The sequence below is a fragment of the Cupressus sempervirens genome, chromosome 7 (assembly GCF_028749045.1).
Source record: "Cupressus sempervirens isolate cs-2001-9-10 chromosome 7, ASM2874904v1, whole genome shotgun sequence".
NCBI lineage: Eukaryota > Viridiplantae > Streptophyta > Pinopsida > Cupressales > Cupressaceae > Cupressus > Cupressus sempervirens.
Genome location: NC_143124.1, coordinates 891,341,775 through 891,361,918, shown reverse-complemented (window position 1 = coordinate 891,361,918; position 20,144 = coordinate 891,341,775). Strand labels below are relative to the sequence as shown.

The window sequence follows — 20,144 nt, the reverse complement described above, 5'->3', positions numbered from 1 at the left end:
CCTGGTACATAGAGTACTCTTTTGAAAAGAAGAGAATTTTTTTATTTTAGTTTTAAGGTGCAATTTTCAATTCCTTTGACGAAATTTGTTGAATTATCACCAATGGTGACTTCACCATTAACTTTTTTTGATATAGAGTCTAGTGCTTCTTTGTGTCCTTTAATATGTCTAGAGGATCCACTATCAATCACCCATGCTTTATTTGAGACTTCATTTGATAGTGATGAATTCAATACACAATTCTTAGAATCATAGTTATTTTCTTCCCTAGTAACATTTTTACAGTTCACTTGTTGTTTAGAATTCTCAGGGCAATTAGATCTAGAGTGTCCAAACTTTTCGCATCTTAAGCACTTTATTTTGGATAGATCTTTCTTAGATTTGTCATTCTTTTGATTACCCCTTTTTCTTCTTGAAATGTTTTTTCTTGCCTTTATAGGAGTTTGTATTAAGAACATGAAGTTCTTCATCTTCCATTTTCAATTTCCCTCTTTTTTTTAGTTTTTTGGATTCTTCTTGAAGACAATCTCCCTAAGTCTATTGAAGTCAAGAAGTTTATCTCTGGCACTTACTCCTTGTGCGAAACTTTCCCATAAATTTGGTAATCCATCTATAGCCATCAGTGTTAATTCCGTGTCACTAATAATGGTTTCTATATTTGCAAGTTCATCTCTTAGGCTGGCAACCCTTAGGAAGTAAGAATTCATTGATTCTCCCTTCTTTATTTGTATGTGATTTAGTTGTTTTTTTAGTGCAAGAACTCTAGTTGCATTGTTAACCTCATATGCATTTAGTAGTGCATTCATCATAGCAAATGTTGTTTGATATTTTGTTAGCTTAGGTATGATATCATTTTTCACTCCATCTAATATGATCTGAATGGCTTTTTTATTTCCTTTAATCCAGAAGGATTTATGAGGTTCAATTGTAGGTTGTCTAGATGCTGATTCAACAAATTGTTTTACATCATTTTCTTCAAGAATCATCATGATTATGAATTTCCAGGCATCAAAGTGTTATTTTCCATCAAACCTATCCTCGGGTCTGATTGTGTATGCCATTGAAGATAGGAGAGTGATGTTAGATATATATAAGGTTTGATCACTTAATTTGCAAAGCCTAGGTTTGACTACCAAAGCTCTGATACCATGTAAAGTTTCTGCAAATTCTGTTATAAAATCAAACTTTTATAATATCCTTGTGTTGCTGTAGATAATCTTCTTCTTTCACTTCTGAATGTAGGAGTTATCAGAATATTGAATGTTGTTTAGAATTTAGTTGTCTTTGCAATAAATTCGTATGGGGCAGTATTGCTTGAAGGAGAAAACTTATGTAAATTGTGTGTCTTCAAACTACAATAACACCTTTCTATTATGCCATGACCAAAGGGCATGTCCCTCAAAGGGACATGATCCTCTCTAGGTCGGCCAATACTACACAAATAAATTGGCGTCCAAGAAAAGAGATGATACAAATATAAACTAACATAACTGTTTAGTTATAGTTAGTATTAAACATGAATATTTCCTAAGGGTCGCCGCCCATCTATTTTACCAAGTGTAAAGTATATAATGCTTAACTGGTATGCAAGGGGAGAAGATTGTGGTGCAGTCTGCACTCTCAAACCAATATGATATCACTATTATAAATTTAACAAATATTGCCTCTGTGAACTGCGCCAATCAAAATTGTAACGGTGCTGCCAAATAAAATGTATGATACTTAGACAATTTACTAATTCGAACTACCAAAACTATATCTCCATACTTTACTCACTTCATATTGAATATATGTTGCCATAAATGACAACCTCATACTATTTAACTTAGCCAAATTGCCAACAATCTCTCCCTTTGGCCTTGATGGCAACATATTGGGAAAATTGGCTATGTCCCTCAAACTTCAAAATTACAAAATTTCAAAATTTGTCACATCTGTTACATGGCCATACAAAATTCACAAAATGTGGATTGCTTTCTTATTTATACCATCTTACATCGGGATACCCCCTTTGACTATGCTCTTACTTATCCCTTCTACAATTCTTTACTACATTTTTACTTAGACACTTTTTCTATACATTACTCCCTTTAATATAATTTTCTTTACTACACTCCCCCTTTGACATCAATGACAAAGGTGGTGTGAAAACTTATGTACAAATCAAAATTTTGAATTTCTACCTTTAAGATTGTTGGGTGGATATCTATGTAATGCAATCTGCAAAGTTCTTCAAGATAAAGAATTCCTTGTCAAACTTGTCCTTGATTGCATCTAATACACTTATTAACGCACATAGTCCATATGATGCAATCTCTACTGCATTCAAATCTGTGTATGGAAATTTCTCATATGAGGCTTTGACTAAAAGACATTCATCCAACTGTCTCTGCACATGGTCTATTTGTAGGGTAAGGTTCTCTCTCAATAGCGAAAACTTTTTCATTATCCTTTCCTTCTTTAGTTCTAATAGCCCAATATCATCGTGAATTTTTCTTATTCTATAATGCCCCGCCCAGAGATCCTTGGTACAAGGATAAATAAAAGCCAAGATTTTTATTTAAAAACAAGTATGGATGTGCATGACAATCAACATACAAGGATCACAAAGATCGCAACAGAAGACTAAACAAACATCCAAACACCAACGGATCTCCAAACGCCACTATTGACCAAAGACAACAAACTACGGAAAACACAAAACACATTCAAATCCAATACGGTTCGAATTCGAAAAGCCAAACCAAGGAGATCAAGAACTCCGCAAAGGGTATCCCAATCACATCTTTAAACCTTTCGGTTGAGACAAAAAGTGCCCGTTGGTCGCCAGCGCAGGTTTTTACACAAGGTCGTGCGACATTTTCAAACAGCCTCAACGATACTTTCCAGTACTGTACAACGTTTTTAAAAACCTTGTGCAATACTTTTAGGGTCTCGGCTATATTATTTCTAAGGGTGTGCGACACTCTTCCAATGTCATACGACATTTCTACTAAGGGCATGTAACACTTTCCAATATCGCATGACATTTCCCCTTAAGGCATGCAATACTTTTTAGTATCGCACGATACTTATTCTTTGGGCGTGCGATACTTTACAAGTATCGCCCCATGCTAGAACACGATTGCCTAGGAAAAGCAAGAATGCTCCAACGAACATTCAGAGGGGTCAAAAGAGAGTTAGAACCTCCACACCGGGGAGTACCAGATTGACAATATGAGGCTTGGACACTCGAACCCAAGAATTGAAGGTCAGAAGACAATCAACCATCTAAACCAAAGCAGTAACAAAACATACTGAAAGCAACATCCCAATGGACAAAAATAACAAAACTCTTGCATGGTTCCTCCCAACTGTAATGACATCATGAGACCTCGAAGGCCCTAGCCATCACCCACGCATAATATCCCAAACTGCCAACTAAATAGTCATAATTGTCTTATGAGGACGTCACTACTAAACGTAATAACATCATAAGAACAAGGAAATGTTTTTAACATGCTAAACCAATAAGCAACAGATACTCCAACTAAGTAAATCTCATCATCAAATCATATGCTAAACATCATAATAAAGGAATGCGACAAGTAACTAACATCATCTAAACATGATATCCAAGCATCCCAATAAAAGCATAAATCACAAGATAACATACTTTGGAAACCGAAGTACCAAGTGAAACATTAAGCACCGATCGCAACTGGAAATAGACCGTCTTCGTACACCGGTCCCTAGTAGTGGTATAGGTAGCTATGCCTCCCAACTACGTGGAACCCATAGGTCCACTCCCACCGTGTTGATGGAGAAAATGATCCAACCACAAACACACATAAAGCACACATTCATGGCTAACACTCAGACCAGACAGTAATGATGATTGAAACCAAGATCATGAGACAATGCAAGAACAACAGGTCCTGGTCAGACACTCAATTGGTTACTATGTAGGGACTTGCCTGGAGGGGAAATAAATCGACATCACGTAGCCCAAGCTAGATATTGTGCGGTTCAACTTTCCAGCATAAGGCTCTCACTGTGTCCTTTTATTATCTTAAATTTATTACCCAATTAATTTATTTAGTTATCACTTGTTTAGAACTTCTTCATTCCAACCCTCTGGGCACAATAATCACCAAGCTACAAGATAGAAGCCCCCTCCATATTACCCTACCCTACCCATACTCATCCAATGATGAGTGCCCATAGGCATGCATATTCCCAACCAGGCCTCGGAAGTCACTCGACAAATGCACGTACACGTGCTTGTGTGTCGCACCACCATCACGAAGATCATAAAACAAGGGTTGGATGAGACACAAGCAAAATAACACTCAACTTAATACAAGCTCGAGAGGACGGATGTGGTATGCATCCCAATGCGACAAAAAGGTGCAACAATGGCCTGACTGACATCCTACGGATAATCCAAGTCCACAACCAACATCATGGCAAGAAGACTCGAGAAAACGAAGCGGCACAGGAATTGAGGTGAAAACCCCTAAAACTCAAAAACTTCAAAAATAAAACCCATTTGGTCTTTGGGCACAAAAGCCACAAAAATCCAATAAAATTCAGGTTTGGACACTGTATGCAAAAACGGCCAGGGAAACCCCAAACCCTCATCCCAAAAATCAGGAAAACGTTCATACCCGACCAACCGGGCATGACTAACAATTAAAAATGGAAGGGAACACTTGTTTTTGGCCTCCTAGCATACAACTACCAGAAACAGAAGTAGAAACAGAGTAGAAACACAAAAACGAGAGAGCCCTACTTGATAGGCAAAAGGGCTTAAATGGGAATTAGCCAGATAAAACAAATATCTCGCGAAAGTTGTCGAAAGTCACGACGAAGCAAGGTCTCCCCGAGCTGGATCCAACAAGACCGATCTTGCGAAGATCCCACGCCTGTAGCTCTCACAACAAACAGAAACACAATCCTCCAGAAGAGGATTTTGGAAAAGCTCTCTAATTTCTAATTTGCAAAAGTGAGAAGTGAGGAATTAATTTCCTCTTTGGATACTTATTTACTTTTCGAGTGAATAATCGATTAGGGTAAATAACCAGGAAACCTAGTCAAATCCTGAATCGACCCAAATGAAAACAAGCTATTCCAAGTAATTGGAATTCATCTATTGCTATCAAAAAATAAAATAAATTAAAATAAAGCCTGAAAACCCTTAACTAAAATCACAGAATTCCTTAACCACTTTCGCGACATTGCAAACCTCTAAATGCACTACCATGTTCACAGGTCTAGTCACATAATGCAAATGAGTCTGGATTTATTAAATCCCCAAAAAGTTTAATTTAAACTATCAAATTAGATACGTCGACCATATCGGGACGACATTGGTGAAATATGAACCGCTGAATCACTAACTCCATGTGCCATTGCCAGGGATATAAATCATGCACACTAAAACACATGATCAAGTGCAATTGCATATAATAACATAGCCGAAACAATAAATGCATTAAATAACCTAGTTTAACCATTTATTCAATTATACTGAAATAATCCATTTACATCACTTACGTTCGCATAAAGCATAACAAAACAAGAATGAAGTAAATTACCATAGCATTAAATCCAACATATAAAATAATCAGAGATATGTCCAAATGCAGGATAATCAGATATCATCATAAAACATACTGTCATCTCAAAATGGCATCATCATGCAAATTTGATCAACTTTTAACATATACTTTTTTCTAGGTCTTAATTAACAACTAACATATCAAAGAAATACAGTTATTACTTCATTTTCATAGGAAGACAATTATATCAATTATATTCATGTGAATGAGATTAACGGTTACAATCAGTTAAACGAAAATTTCATAACTAACAATTGGAAACACCATAAATGAATTTACAATGGAAATTAAAATCTACATACCATGGAATTCGAAATTGAAATCAATCTAGGGATGCTTTTGCAAACACTGAGGTTAGTCCACAAATACCACTTAGGATCAAATGACGATTACCATCCAATACCACTATATCAAAATCAAATAAAGATTATCATCAAATACCATCATATCAATTAGGACATTGATTACCATTGGATCATTTAGGGCATCACATACCACTGCATCAATTGGGGCACCTATTATCATTGGATCCTTTAGGGCATTATATACCACTGTGTTAATTAGGGCATCAATTACCATTAGATCATTTAGGGCATCAAATATCACTGTATCATTTGGGGCGTCGGATACCATTGTATCATTTAGGGCATCAGATACCACTATATCATTTAGAACATAAGATACCATTGTTTCATTCCTTTTCTTCCTATTGCTAATTGTGACAATAACATAAGATTAGAAGATATGCTCATAATCATTATTCTTATAAATGAAAGACTGAAGTAACAATCCTATAGATATATTCCATATTCAGTTGGAAGGTCAACCAATCTAAATGGTTACCAATTACATTGATGAGAAAGTTTGCTTTCATCAAAGGAAATAACCGAATTCAACAATATAAATTAATCCATCATATCTTCTACTTGTATAAATATAATAAAAGTAAAAATACCTGTTACTAATAAATGTTTGAATGCTCATCTCATCTTTATCTGATGCACGTCCTAACATCTCGTGGAGAGGGGAACCATTGTCAGGGGCTTAACCACTTAGCCACGGTCCTTAAACTTATCCCTACACTTTCTCTAACTAGAAAGGCCTTCCTTACCCGGAATAAACATGGAACACATTGTTAGCCACTGAGCATCCTTATACTTAATCACAACACTCGACTTGACAACATAGAATGAATTGGACATGCATGAGCTTTTAAATGATTCCTTTTTAAAATAATATATATTGTTATGTCACATCTGATTCTGTTTCATATTATTGCAGATCTCACCTCTTCACCCTTTTCCTTGGCCATACAGCCAAGTGAGTCCCAGGTGTTTACAATCTTAGAGTATCCAACTCTTTTACTAAGCCCCAATAGGGGTTGGATCATTGTAATTTTCAATATATCAAATAACAGAGAATGATCTTAACAAGCTTGCAAGGCTATACATTCTGTTATACTACAGCAAAACAATGTTGTATAAACTTGTCATTTGCAATTAGTCTTGACTCAACAACACACAGAGATTGGACTATCGAATATCCATTCGATTGAAATTCAAAATTAATGTACAGAATTTTCATGGCACATTCCTTCTTGCTGCAAATACGAAAATAGTTTAAGAAAAACATACAACAATATGAATATGAAAGTCTGACCACATAACTTGGTCTAAGGATGGAAAATGTAAGCCTTGGCTTGGTTTCAAATAGCCGGTCCCTTGGACGTAAGCCTTGGTTGGACACTAACAACCAGTTCCTTCTCTAGAGTAATTCCAGACGCAAAACTCAAAGTGATTATCAATCACGACTTTCAGCAAAGGCAAAATGAGAAGGAAATAATGTGACAAGAACTGCAGAGGTATATCATATATCATGTGGAAGGAGAAATCAATTCATGTTCTTTGAGTTTCTCACGGCTTCCAAATATATAGAGGCATTCGATATATCAAGGCTTCCAAGAAGCCGTAACTCTTAAAGAATTAAAAGATTTGTCTTCTTAAACACCAATATTATATGCCAAGTGTACATTTCAGTTTCTAAAAAGAATTGAATAAATATAGAAAAAACTTGAAGGTAATAAATCAAAAAAATATTATAAACATTATTATTTACTTGTACGTAAATATATCTTATTAAGATGGTGTTGTGAGGTTTTCACACCATCGCCCCAAAATTTTTGGGGACCCCCTTTTTTCTAATCGCCTTGGCAAATTTTTGGATTGTCCAACATTTTTGAGTTTTGAAATTTTTGAGCCTTGGACACCTTCAGGGCCAGTGGGGAGAAGGTTTAGATTTATTTTCACCCAGTTTCAACTTGATTTTCCAAAGCTATCAATTTTTTCCTTAGGCCGATTAATTTTTTAATTTAATTTCAACTTGGCAGGATAAAGTTGTGAATTTTGTACTTAGATGTTTTCTTTTGAAAATTTGGTTTTAACTCTGTAAATTTGGATTATTTTCAAAAGAGAAATTTTTTAGACTTAAGTTTTTGGAAAATCTCAAATTTTTCTTTGGTGAAATTTTTTTAATTTTGTTAAAATGAGGAAAATTGCAAAAAATCGATTTTTTGGTTCTAAATGCAATTTTATTTTTATTTATTTTTATTTTTAGCTTGGCAAAATCGATTTGGTAGAAAATTGCAAAAATTGACTTTAATTGGATTAATTTGCCTTGAAAACTTTTAGGTATTTAATGAATTTAGTAATTTAATATTGAAAAAATGGCTTTTGGTTAGCCAAAATCCAAATTTAATGACGTATTAATTACTAAACCCTCATTAAATGGAAATATTTAACACCTTCAAGGCCATTTAATTTCGTTTTGCAATTGGAGCTAATTGGTAAATTTAAAAGTGCAATTTTCTTTTGGCAAAATTAATTTTTTTGAGCTAAGTATTTAATTGTGGACCTTAACTTGAATTTTATTATTGTTTTTTGTTTTCTCTTAGACCATGTAGGCCAGCTTTATGGAGAAAGAAAATTGGCTATAAAGGAAGTCTCCTCCCCATTTCATTTTCACAAATCATTTCTTCCTCTCCATGTGGGCGAATTTTGTGGAGGGGCAGATTTTTTCTAGACTTGGGCGAATTTTGTGGAGGCGAATTTAGTGGAGGGCAGTTTTTTGCATGCTTGGGCAATTTTTGCTTGCATTTCTCCATTTTCAGACCTTGGCGATTTTTCTTGTGGGCAGATTCTTGCATATTTTGGTGGTTTTCTCCTCCATTTGTGGGCTGCGATTTGTGCCCTAGGTAGCATTTTGGGCAGATTTCAGACTTCATGCATGGGCGAATTTGAGACAAAGGCAAAATTTTCCATTCTTGGCATCTTATTGAAACAGATCTGATTCTGATTTTTGAGCAATTCATGGTGAAGGTCTGATTTTTTTTTCCTACTTAGGACTGCATTTTATACCAGATTTTGACAATTTTGTTGGGAGAAGAGATACATATGAAAGTTTGATTTTTGCATAGAAGGCAAGTGTTGGATAGTTTAAGGAGTGTAAATTTCTAATTTGCAAAGGGATTTGAACTACTTGAAATTCATATCCTAGGTTCCGAACAGTCGCTGTAAGTTTATCGGTTAAGGTGAATTTTCATCATCTAGAGTTGCAAGGAGTGCTTAAGCTAACATTCATCTTTCATTTTAGTTTAAGGATTGCTCTGTTTGGTTCTTCTTGCCTTTTGGTCCACCACTCTACCATCCTGTAATAGGGCGACGAGCATGGAGGATGATAGTGCAAGTAAGAATCCCAAGCGGGGAACACTAAGAAAGACAAAGAGGATATGATGCCCAATACTTTCTTCTTCTCGAAAATGAAGAGAATAACCGACACCAATATCTATACAATGGACATGATACGGATGAGGGACAGACTGAAGGAAGGACAATCCCCCTTGGCAAAAAGGATTTACAAGAGTGGAATTGTACACGCAGCGGCTTTTCCTCCCACATTGCTTTGTCCAGAATTGATTATGGAATCTACATCCAGATTTGATCTAAACAGTAATTCCATCATTTTTGATGAAGGGAAGAGAGTGTTGGCCAGCATTGGCAAACAAGCGATTGAAGAAACATTTAACATTCCCCAGTACAAGGGCATGACAATTGTAATGATGGATCAAGCAACAAAATCATTTCAAGATAACCAAGAGGCCTATTACACGCATCTAAAGCAGAATTGGAAACTAGTAGAGAAGAAAATGGACCAATCGACATCGAGGCAATAAGTTAGGACCCTGAGGCCGTTGGTGATGCTTTGTTAGTCGAACCAAATCCAGATTTGGGGAGATGCATTGCATTAAGACAAATGCTTATGCCAAGAGGCGAGGTGGTAACGGCCCATACAACTGAGGACATTCAAGGGTTAATGGAAAAGGATGATAGCGAGAACCAAAAACAAATGACAATCTCCCTTGGCAAAGAAGATGTCAACGAGACAGATTTTGGATCGAAGTTGGATGAGTTGGGAAAGGTTGCTATCAAGAAAAAGCATTTGAGCACCCTTTCCTCTCTTAGCGCTTTTATTGAATTTGCAAAAGAATATGAGAAGGATCACGAAAAAATACTACAAGCAGCGAATAGCATGGCAAAGACAGCGAAACTCAGGGCAAAGCACACACCCTGTCCTCCTATGGGAGAAGTTAATGAAAGGCTAGCTAAGTTCATTGCCTTAGCTAAAAAAATGAAAGAAAAGGGAAGATTTATATTAGAAGATCATTTGATGTAAGCCCAAGTGGCAATTTCCCTTAAATCTAGAATAGGACAAGTGTCTATTTCTGATTGGCCACCATTTTGGTGCCTTCTCATTGGTTGCCACTTTTTGCACTTTTTTCATTGGTCCATTGATGAGGTGGCAGTTTCTCATTGGCCGATGGGGTGGCAACCCTAATTAGGGTTTTGAGGATCCAATTTGGATCGTTGATCTTGTTTTGATCTCCACCGTCCATTTTATTTTTGGCCCCTATAAAAGGCCATTTGCTCTCATTTGTAAAGTGTTGGAGAAATTGCTGCGAAGATAATACCAAAATGCTTTCTTTTTCATTGTTGTGATTGGCATGTTGATCAAGAACATTGGGTGTTATTGCATGTTTTCTACTTCCACTTAGTTAGATTTCATTTCAAGTTGTTTAAGTTGTTCAAGTGAAAGTAAAGTAGGTGGATAGTTGTGTGGTAGCATTGGTAAATGTTTGATAGGGATCAATACTAGAGCACTAGCATCCTAGCGGCTGGTTGGGAAGCCTTGTGTGGTAAACTAGTCTATCATTCCTTTGAATCATTGCACCTGTGGAAGTGAGGCCGCTGGTCAACTCTCATTAGGTTCGATCCTCGTCTATTTGCTAACCTTCCATTCATACGAGTAGGAGTAGAATGGTGAGTAGCTGGGTAGTCGAAGTTTAGGGAAAGAAGTTAGAGGAGTAGGTCGAGTATTAGAACACATCCATTCACCTTCCACCACCATCGCTTTCCCATCAACATCACCATTGGCAGACACACCCTCCATCATCACTACCATCAACATTATTTGCCATCCACACATTTCACAAACCAAGTCACCATCACCTTCATTCCACCAAAGTCCAAGTCATCCTTGAATGAATAGCGTAAGGCCGCCTACGTGATTACCAGCAAATCACATCGATAAAACTGAGCGAGTATCCAATGGTGTAAGGAACATTGGAGCTATTGCTTATGTTTTCATGAGTAATAACTTTTCAAGAGAGGAGTTGCATGTTTGATATCTCATATTGAATATTCAAATCCTAATATGTTATGTAAGTGATACAAAACTCGCATCAATAGATGGCACATAGTAAATGTTTATCCAAGGTTGTACCTTTTAAATATGTATATCTAAATACATGTTTCATCTTGGAAGAGTTATTTTATCTTCTTGTACATGCATTTAAATGTACGTATTAAATAGATAAAATCTTGCATAAAAATAATATTATGATGTCACCTTTAATTTATATCTGTGTACGTACATAAATATGTATTATAATGATGTGGTGGAAAAGTCAACCAAGAGCCATTTGAGGTATGCATTAATTAGGCTAAAATGATTAATATTTTAAATTTTTTTTTAATAGCTCATGCATGTCTAATGTGTGTATCCTGTTATGCAATCACTAGGTCCTCAACCATGGTGATTCAAGATTCATACCCATTTGCCCAGTGAAGATGATGCTCCTATGCCCAATATTTTTCTGACAATGCTTCCACCCCTTTGACGTGCTCCCTACAAGGAAATTCTCCACAATTAAATCATATTATCATAACAAGTTATTAATCGTAATTAATCATAACGGCTACCGGCCTTTTCAATTCCATGAATTCATGATAAATAATCAACTAGCATTTTATCTTCATACGAAATTATAACAACTAACCATCTTACCATTTCGCAAGATTATAACAAATTTAACTGTCAACTACCTTCATGTGAACCTCAACGGCTATATGAACATTTTAAATTGGGTCGAAAATTGGGATGTAACACAACTGAACAACATAGTAATCTAACTTCAATGATATTGGAAATCAAAGTATAACATCTGACCCTCAGGTCATCTCAAATGTAAAAATAACATGAGTACAAGTATCTCTCAGATCAAAACAAACAAGGTACAGACTGCAAATTTGAGAGGCACTACATATTCTGCTTTCTAAGTCCATAATCTGTACATTAGGACTTTGTAGCTCACTAACAAGAGTCTTCAACTCTTTCATTTTGGACTTTAGCTCATTTGAGATGTCCTTGATAAAAGTATGTGACAGGGCACATTTACCATATACTTATTTTCCTTCTGTCAAACATGTTCTGAATTCCTCGATGCATTTGTCAAGACTCTTTTAAGTCTTCTTTAATGTTTCCACAAACCTTTTTGAATAATTCAGCATCATGAAGGGTCTGTGCCTTTTTAGTTGCAACTTTTGATAATTGAGTAAAGTCATTATCAAAAGCTTTGATCACTTCATTTTCTCTTTCCTATGGATCTGATTTAGTAACTCTTACTGATATGGCACTCCACAATTTCTCTGTAAGTTCCATCGATGAGCTTTGTAGATTTTTCACTCTTTTGTTTTTTCAATGATTTTTGTTAGGGAGGATATCAAGTCAACTTGATCATCATCATCATCTCTAGATAATGTTGCCAAAACTAATTCCAGTGGTGATTTTGAAGAACTAGTTGTTTCTGCACTTCTGACAGGAGTGACTAGTAAACTGTCATCTTCATGCTGGAAAACAACTTTGTCAACCTCAGTCTTACTGTGTTTCAACTGGGGTAAAACCAAAGATGTTTCATGTGTAACCTTCCAATTTCCTTGCAATTTCTTATCAATTTTCTGAAGTTCATCTGCTAAAGTAGCCAGATCACCATTCTTTTTCTCCTCTTCCTTCTTTTCTTCTTCATTTTTCTTTTCTTCATCTTCATCCTTCTCTTCATCTTCTGAACTCGCATAACCTACCAAATTGTCAACATTGGGGTCATAATCTTTGAAAGGATCTTCTGTTGTATCCACCATTATGCTTGTGTTGTCAATATTCATGGTGTGAACGCTAACAGTTATCTGAGGGGCTGCTGATACTGGTGCTTCTTCTACTCTGTTTTCTTCTACCTCTTTCATTTCTACATCTTTTGTGGCTGATGGTACTGTTGCTGCTGTTATTTGGGTGTTGGAAGGCATAAGTTTTGTCATCATCTTTACCATGGCTACCTCTGTTTCTTTGTTTACATCCTCATAGTTTCCTCCCATAATTAGAATAGCTCTTGTCTTGTTCCTCAAATGGGTTCAAGACTTTCCATCAAATTTTCTAAGTGCTCTTCACTATTTACTTTGCACAACTTTCTTATCATGTTTTCTCTTATTTTCTTGTCTCCTTCTTGTAGTCTCACCTTCCTATTTAGAAGTCTTGTATACAAGTCCTTAGGAATAAGTCCTTATGTCAATGAACTTTTTATTCTTTACAATCATATATCTAATTACAACATTTTCTAGATGAAATCTTTCAAAATTATTGTACTGATCATAATACTTATTTAATTGTACAAAGTTGCCTTTGTCAATGGCTGTGCAACTGATCTTTTCTATCCTTGATTTCCATTGCTTCTTCTGTTTGCTGGCTGACTTCGCTTTTTGTTTCTCCTTTTCCGTTTCTTTTATTGTCTCTGCTTCTGCTTGCCTTTTATCTGATTCCTCGGACTCAGATTCAGATTCTCCAACTTGTGCTCTCCTCTGCGTTTTCATTATCATTTTTACTCTTTTATGCTTAACTGCTTCAATTGCTTCTTGTTTTACTTTTGCCAATCTAGCAGACTTCCTTGTTTCTTTAGTTGATCTGACCTCAGTGGCTCTAACTTCTTCCTCTTCATCTCTGCTAGGTTGAACTGGTGGTGGTGGAGTAACCTGAGGTTGCACTTGTGCAACTGCCGAATATGGAATGGTGGATGTTTTTGCTGAAAGTTTAGCAACTGTAATGCCTTCTGCTAATGCTAGGGTTAATGGTGAGGGTCCCGCTGCTGCCAATGGTGGCACAAACATTATATTTTCCAGACCAATCTCTTTCATGCCTAAGATAGTTTGCTTGACTGCTGCAAACTCTTGGGGTGTCGTTTGGGCTGCTTCCATAGCCTTCTTTATGGTACTCTCAACTTTTCTTCTAAGTGATTTTTCAAGCTTGGCTTGATAAGCCAACCGCATATTTTCTTCAAATGTTCCAAACTTGTCAAACTCTTCATCTTTCTGTCTTAAGAGTTTCTTTCACATACCCTTCAACCTCTTCTTCTGCAACTTCATAGCCAAGAGGGTCAACATACAACAATGTTCTTGGTATACTGCTTCAATATATGTGAAATCTGTATCAACCATAAAACAAATATGCTCCTTTTGTCTACTCACAACTGATGGGGAATCCTAAATTTTTGCTTCATCTCACTTTGGAATGACTTAACAATTAGGTCTGCACTACTCTCAATTTTGTCTATGGGATGTCTCTTGTATAAATCAATTATCTCTTCCACTAGGCATTTGTCATTGTTAATCAATTCAGAAATTGGCATAAATGGAAATCTTTTAAGTGGGTGGAAGAACTTATAGGTAATTAGGGATTGAAACCTGAAGTGACCATTTCTCACTTTCTTAATCCTCTCCAAGTTCTCTACCAACTGTGCTCTTAATACTTCACATAAATTCACCTTGAACTTCTCAACACAATGTTTATATGTTGTATGGACAAAGCCTGCTGCCATGTCATCTTCCCTAGAACTGGAACAAATCTTTGTGGCCATAATTCTGCTTACAAACCTCACATCATTTTGTTTGATCTTACTCAACACAATTCCACAAATTAACCTTCACAATATTGTAAAATACCTCAAATATCGCGGAAATTACTGTCGCACACACTTGAAATTCGCCTTGATAGCGTTCAGTTCGCTCTTATTCACTCCCTAACTTCACACACGATCAAATGGCGCTCATAAATTCAATTTTGATCCTTAAATCTTCCCGAATTGATTTCTGCGTTAATTGTGCAAGTACGCAAACTCAAAAATTTGTTTCTTAAGTACCAGTAAACTTGTTTTCTTCTGCACCTCAGATTCTAATGCGAACTTAACCATAGCTTCTACTCATCCATGTCTATCTCCTATTAACTACACCACTCCCAATTTTGTCTCTAAGGTTTTCTACATTATTCTGATGCTAATTATGTTATAATAGTTGATGAATTGAATTGCTGAATCAGATTGGGATTGGTTGGTAGCTATCACTGACTTCAATCTATTTTCTGGTGCTTCACTTGATTGATTTTCTAACACTACATGTGAACTTGTTGGATCCTTAGCTTTAACAAATGATTCATCAAGGTTTCCTACAAGGTCTTTCACATTTTCTCTCTGACTGTTGTTATTTTCATTTCTTCTATTCTTGTTCATGTTCCTTATTCCTTCTAGGATTAGGGTTTCTCATGTTGTTAGGCATTCTCATATTGTTCATCCTAAAAAATCTTGCTGTATGGCCCAAGTTGCAAATCTGACATGCTGTCACATTGTTTCCATATCGAGGTCCTGATTGATTGATTTGTAATCTGCTATCTCTAGCAATATGTCCAAAGTTGTTGAACTTATAACACATGATACCATCCCTTACAACATTGGATCCTCCAATAGGTCTACTAGCTATAGGGTTAGTACCTCAAACATTCTTCTATTATCATTATTAAATTTAGGTTTCTTATATTCAATAGCTTTATGACCAAAACCATGACAATAATAGAATAATCAGAAATAGGTTTAAAATGCTTACCTATACAGTCCTTCATGTGACCAAACTCATTGCACGCATATCATCTTCCTCTAAGTTGGTTCCTTACTTCTTTATGTGATGCAACTTGTTCGGGTTACTTAGGTACATCTTCAGATTGATTTGACTCAACCTTGTTGAAATCTTTTTTTTCATGCTCAGGCTATTGGATCACTGATTCCTTTGTAACCTCATTTTTCTTAGATGATTCTCCTTCAAAATATCCAAGACCAGTCTTATCATAAGGTCTTTGCATATAGATCTGCTCATCAAGTTTTTCACTGTTGGAATACAACTTCTCAAGATGCTGCTTAGACTGTGTTAGCTCTCCTTTCTCAATTGCATTATATTTCTCAAGTTCTACATATTGCAACTTCAAAGACCCAAGTTCAGATGTCATCTTTGCAAGTTTAGATCCCAGATCTGCATTTTTAGATCTCGAATCTGATTCAATCTTCTTGTCGCCATCCTTCAAGCTCAACTTTAGATTTTTAATCTCTAGCTCATGCTTCAGGATCTCATTCTCTTTCTTAAGTCTTGAAACATCATTGCACTCCTTGGTTTGATCCTTAGACTCTTTCTTCATAAAGGATTTTATTGTATAGTTGAAAGATCTGCAAATCAAAAAATTAATTTTTGCAGCATCTGAAGCTGTAAGTAGCTAATAGAAGCCTTGAAATATGATAAACAATTAACTGAAACTCATCCAATTTGTTCAACTGAAACCAGCCTTAGGCCTATAAAAATGTTGGCCTGATATATGCTTATATGTATCCCCACATGTTCTATTCCGGGGATGGAAAGTATCTGATGGGAAACATTAGGGATATATTCCTATTGGCAAAAATGAATATCTGGTCCAGTTCTTTGTTTGTCTGAAATAGCACCTATTGTTTAAAAGAGCTGGATACTTGTTAAAAGGTATATCATTTTTTGTAGTCTATATAGAAAGGAGATACAGAGTAGATCATAAAGATATTTGCCTTTACATGATGATTTTAACCCCTCTATTACCAGTCACAGAACTTGTTGTTTGAAATCTTTTAATGTTAGATAATTTAAATTAAAGCTACTTTTAAAAATAAAATGTACATTGATATCTTGTATTGTCTACTCACGACCTATTCAAATTTATGATCATCTTTTCAAAAAAAAATTAGTGATTTATGCAATTGTGATCTTAGAATTTGTTTCTGGTTTTGATTTGTAGGATAAGAAGTCCTTGACATTAGGTCCTGAAGACAATCTTTATGTGGAGGGATTCGCTTCAAGTGTTTTCGCAAAAGCTGACAAACAAGATAGAGCTGGAAGGGCAGACTTGTATGACCATTCAAACCTTTTGACTCAGATTTATGAATGCATACTGTAATCTTATCAGCTAAAATGTATTTGACAATACTTGTTAGAATGCTCAATCTAATGACACATCAGTATATAAATCACTTCCTCTTTAATCTGATAGGAAACAAAAACTTGCTTTAGATGATTAGTATGACCATGACGTGTAAAATGTGACAATGTAGATTTTAAAAAAAACAGACCTTGGCATTTGACAATATTCTATGTGTATTTCAGATCGACTGCAAAGACTTTCTATGCAGCAAGTATATTTTTTGAAATCCTCAGCCAGTTTGGTGAAGTACAACCAGAAGTGAGTTGTTCTTTCCTTGTGCTTATAGTTCACCTTCATGGCTTTTTATATAATGCCACTGGAACTATTCAGGACATCATAGCCATTATAGGTTCCATCTCAGGCTCATTGGTACACTGAGATAGATATAGAGATTACCTATAAATTCTGTCTTAGCCTCGCTTTTTACTCCAAGCATCCTTCTTATAAGATTTCGTCCTTCAGACTTCAATTATCTTCAATTTAGATTGCACATTGAAATCAAATTTAATTTTTAATATGACATTGAAGTGGCTCTCTGATTTTCTAGACAACACTTTTTGCAGATTGAGCAGAAACAGAAATATGCTATCTGGAAGGCTGCAGATATTCGTAAAGCAATAAAAGAAGGAAGGAGACCGGAGCCAGGTCCTCCAGGTGGGGACCAAGATCTGTCAGGAACCATGGATTCATCATGGGAGGGAAATGTATGTATATTCAAGCTATCTTTTCTTTAAAATTTTATTGATTTGGAAAACCTTCAAGTTTTCAACATAATTAGGAGCATTAAAATAAGAAAGATAAAGGAAGAGGATCTGATGCCTCTGGCTTTCCCAAATGCAAAGATCTCTGGATCAGTGGCAACAAATACTTCTTATTCTCAGTATTTGGTTGTTACGTTTTTGACTTTTTGTTATCCATAAGGTTTTTAGTTAAACTAGAGCTACTGGCATATGATACAACACGAGCAGCATTTACAAATATTGCATGCTTGGTCTTTGTCCTATTGTCATATGATATTCCCCATGAGGGTGCACTAGTATTATTTGCTTGGTTTTTGCTCTATTCTTAAACTTGGATATTATTTTCCCTGTCACATTGTTATTTCTCAATTTTTTTGAAGGTTGTACATTACGAAGCTAAACTTTAAAGTGTAGAATGGGTGACATCTACCTATTTGTGATATTAATTATGAACTTTTTGCTTGTCAGAGTCTTCTGGGACAGTCAAGACAAGAAGATTCTCAGACAAGCCAGCCAAAAGCTTTTGCAAGGTCAGTGACAGATGCAGGAGCAAAACCAGAACCTTTGTCACAGTTCCCAAGAAATCTTCATACTTATTCTGCAGATAAGATGGAACCACCTTCATCCTTTTCTGGACCAGATTATCAGGGAGTGGGCTCTCATTCTCAGGCCCCACAAGACTTTGACCAGAGCCACCCAGCCGTCCACTCCTCATCCTACCATGCTGTGCAAGGAAGACCTCAAGATGTCTCTGGTGGTCAACTGGGTGCAGGATATATGTTCCCTCCATCACATGACAATATGAATACGTCACAGACTCATAACTCAAATTATCAATCTTATTCAACAATACACGAAGGAAATTTAGATTCTCAACCTGTGAGCCATATCACATACCCTTCCAATCCATCCAATCCATCATATTATCAAAATGTAAATGGAAATGATCCTAGTTCAACTCCTTATCATGTAAATTCCTCTCCAAATCCAGAGTTCCATTCAAATTTACAGTACAATTCTGTTGCTGGTATAAATGCAGCATATTTTGAGTCAACACCAGTTGACTGTGCACCTAGTGTGCCAGCATTTGCCCCAGCAGCTACATATAGCTATAACAGCAGTTACCAACCACCGCCTGAAAAAATTGCTGAGGCACATAAAGCAGCAAGATTTGCAGTTGGAGCACTTGCATTTGATGATGTACCCACTGCAGTTGATCATCTTAAGCGCTCACTGGAGTTATTGACACTCCCATCAACTAGCCAGTAGGCCAAGGAGTATTTTACATGGGTTAGTGCCATTTCCAAATATATTATGTAGAGAATTCACTTTGCATTAAAGAATATTCCACCTATAGTATGTCCAGATGCCATCTGCATACATTTATATTTTTAAGGGGCTATTTTTTCCTTTTTGTTGTTTTCTTGTTGATTTTGTTTTCCTTTCTAATTTTTTTATTCATAAATAAGCTTTCTCAAAATTTTGACACAGATGTAGAGAAGTTGAGTATATTATGTATTTGAGTTATTTGAACCAGTCAATACCATTCCAAAGGCATTGGAATGAAAATCAATTGTACCATGCTGCCATATGAATGCCCCAACATAAAAAGTTTTGCCATTTGACATTTGGAGCAGATCCCTTTACAATTCATTTGTTTTAAGTAACACTGTTGGCTGTTCAAGGTACAATTAGCATTTTTGAAACTTGGTAATATATGGTATTGTTCACAGCCACACACTTGGTCCAGATATTCTATTAATCAATGCAGAATTAGAATGCATCTAACCTTTTTTACTTTGCTGACAAATAAAACAACCATAGGCTTTGGCAACTTTTGTAGAATATTCCCACTTGACACATGACCCAGAATAGAAGCGAATCAGACTCAATTTCTGAAAAGCAGTAAACTGAATCCTTGAATTCAAGAGAATCATTAGTTGTAGCATTGCAGGGGTCTTTTTGTGTAATATCCTTTGCTGAGAGATTAGAAGTGAGAATAAGCTTCATGATTTTCAACTTTGCTGACATGAGTAGAACGCTTGGAGCTATGAAATCTTGGGAACAAGGTGTTAATCAGAAATTTAAAGCTTCCACACCT

At 35.9% G+C, this 20,144-nt stretch overlaps 1 protein-coding gene across 1 annotated transcript in view; it reads left to right on the top strand.

Moving 5' to 3' along the window:
* LOC149550361 (protein HOMOLOG OF MAMMALIAN LYST-INTERACTING PROTEIN 5-like) overlaps positions 1–19,453 on the top strand; it is a 28,480-nt gene extending 9,027 nt beyond the window's left edge. The window contains exons 3-6 of the mRNA XM_089793393.1: positions 17,121–17,230; positions 17,486–17,561; positions 17,867–18,007; positions 18,512–19,453. Of these exons, the coding sequence (XP_089649519.1) occupies positions 17,121–17,230; positions 17,486–17,561; positions 17,867–18,007; positions 18,512–19,312 (1,128 nt within the window). The 3' untranslated portion in view covers positions 19,313–19,453. The remainder of the gene's footprint in view (positions 1–17,120; positions 17,231–17,485; positions 17,562–17,866; positions 18,008–18,511) is intronic.
* The last annotated feature ends 691 nt before the right edge of the window (positions 19,454–20,144 follow it).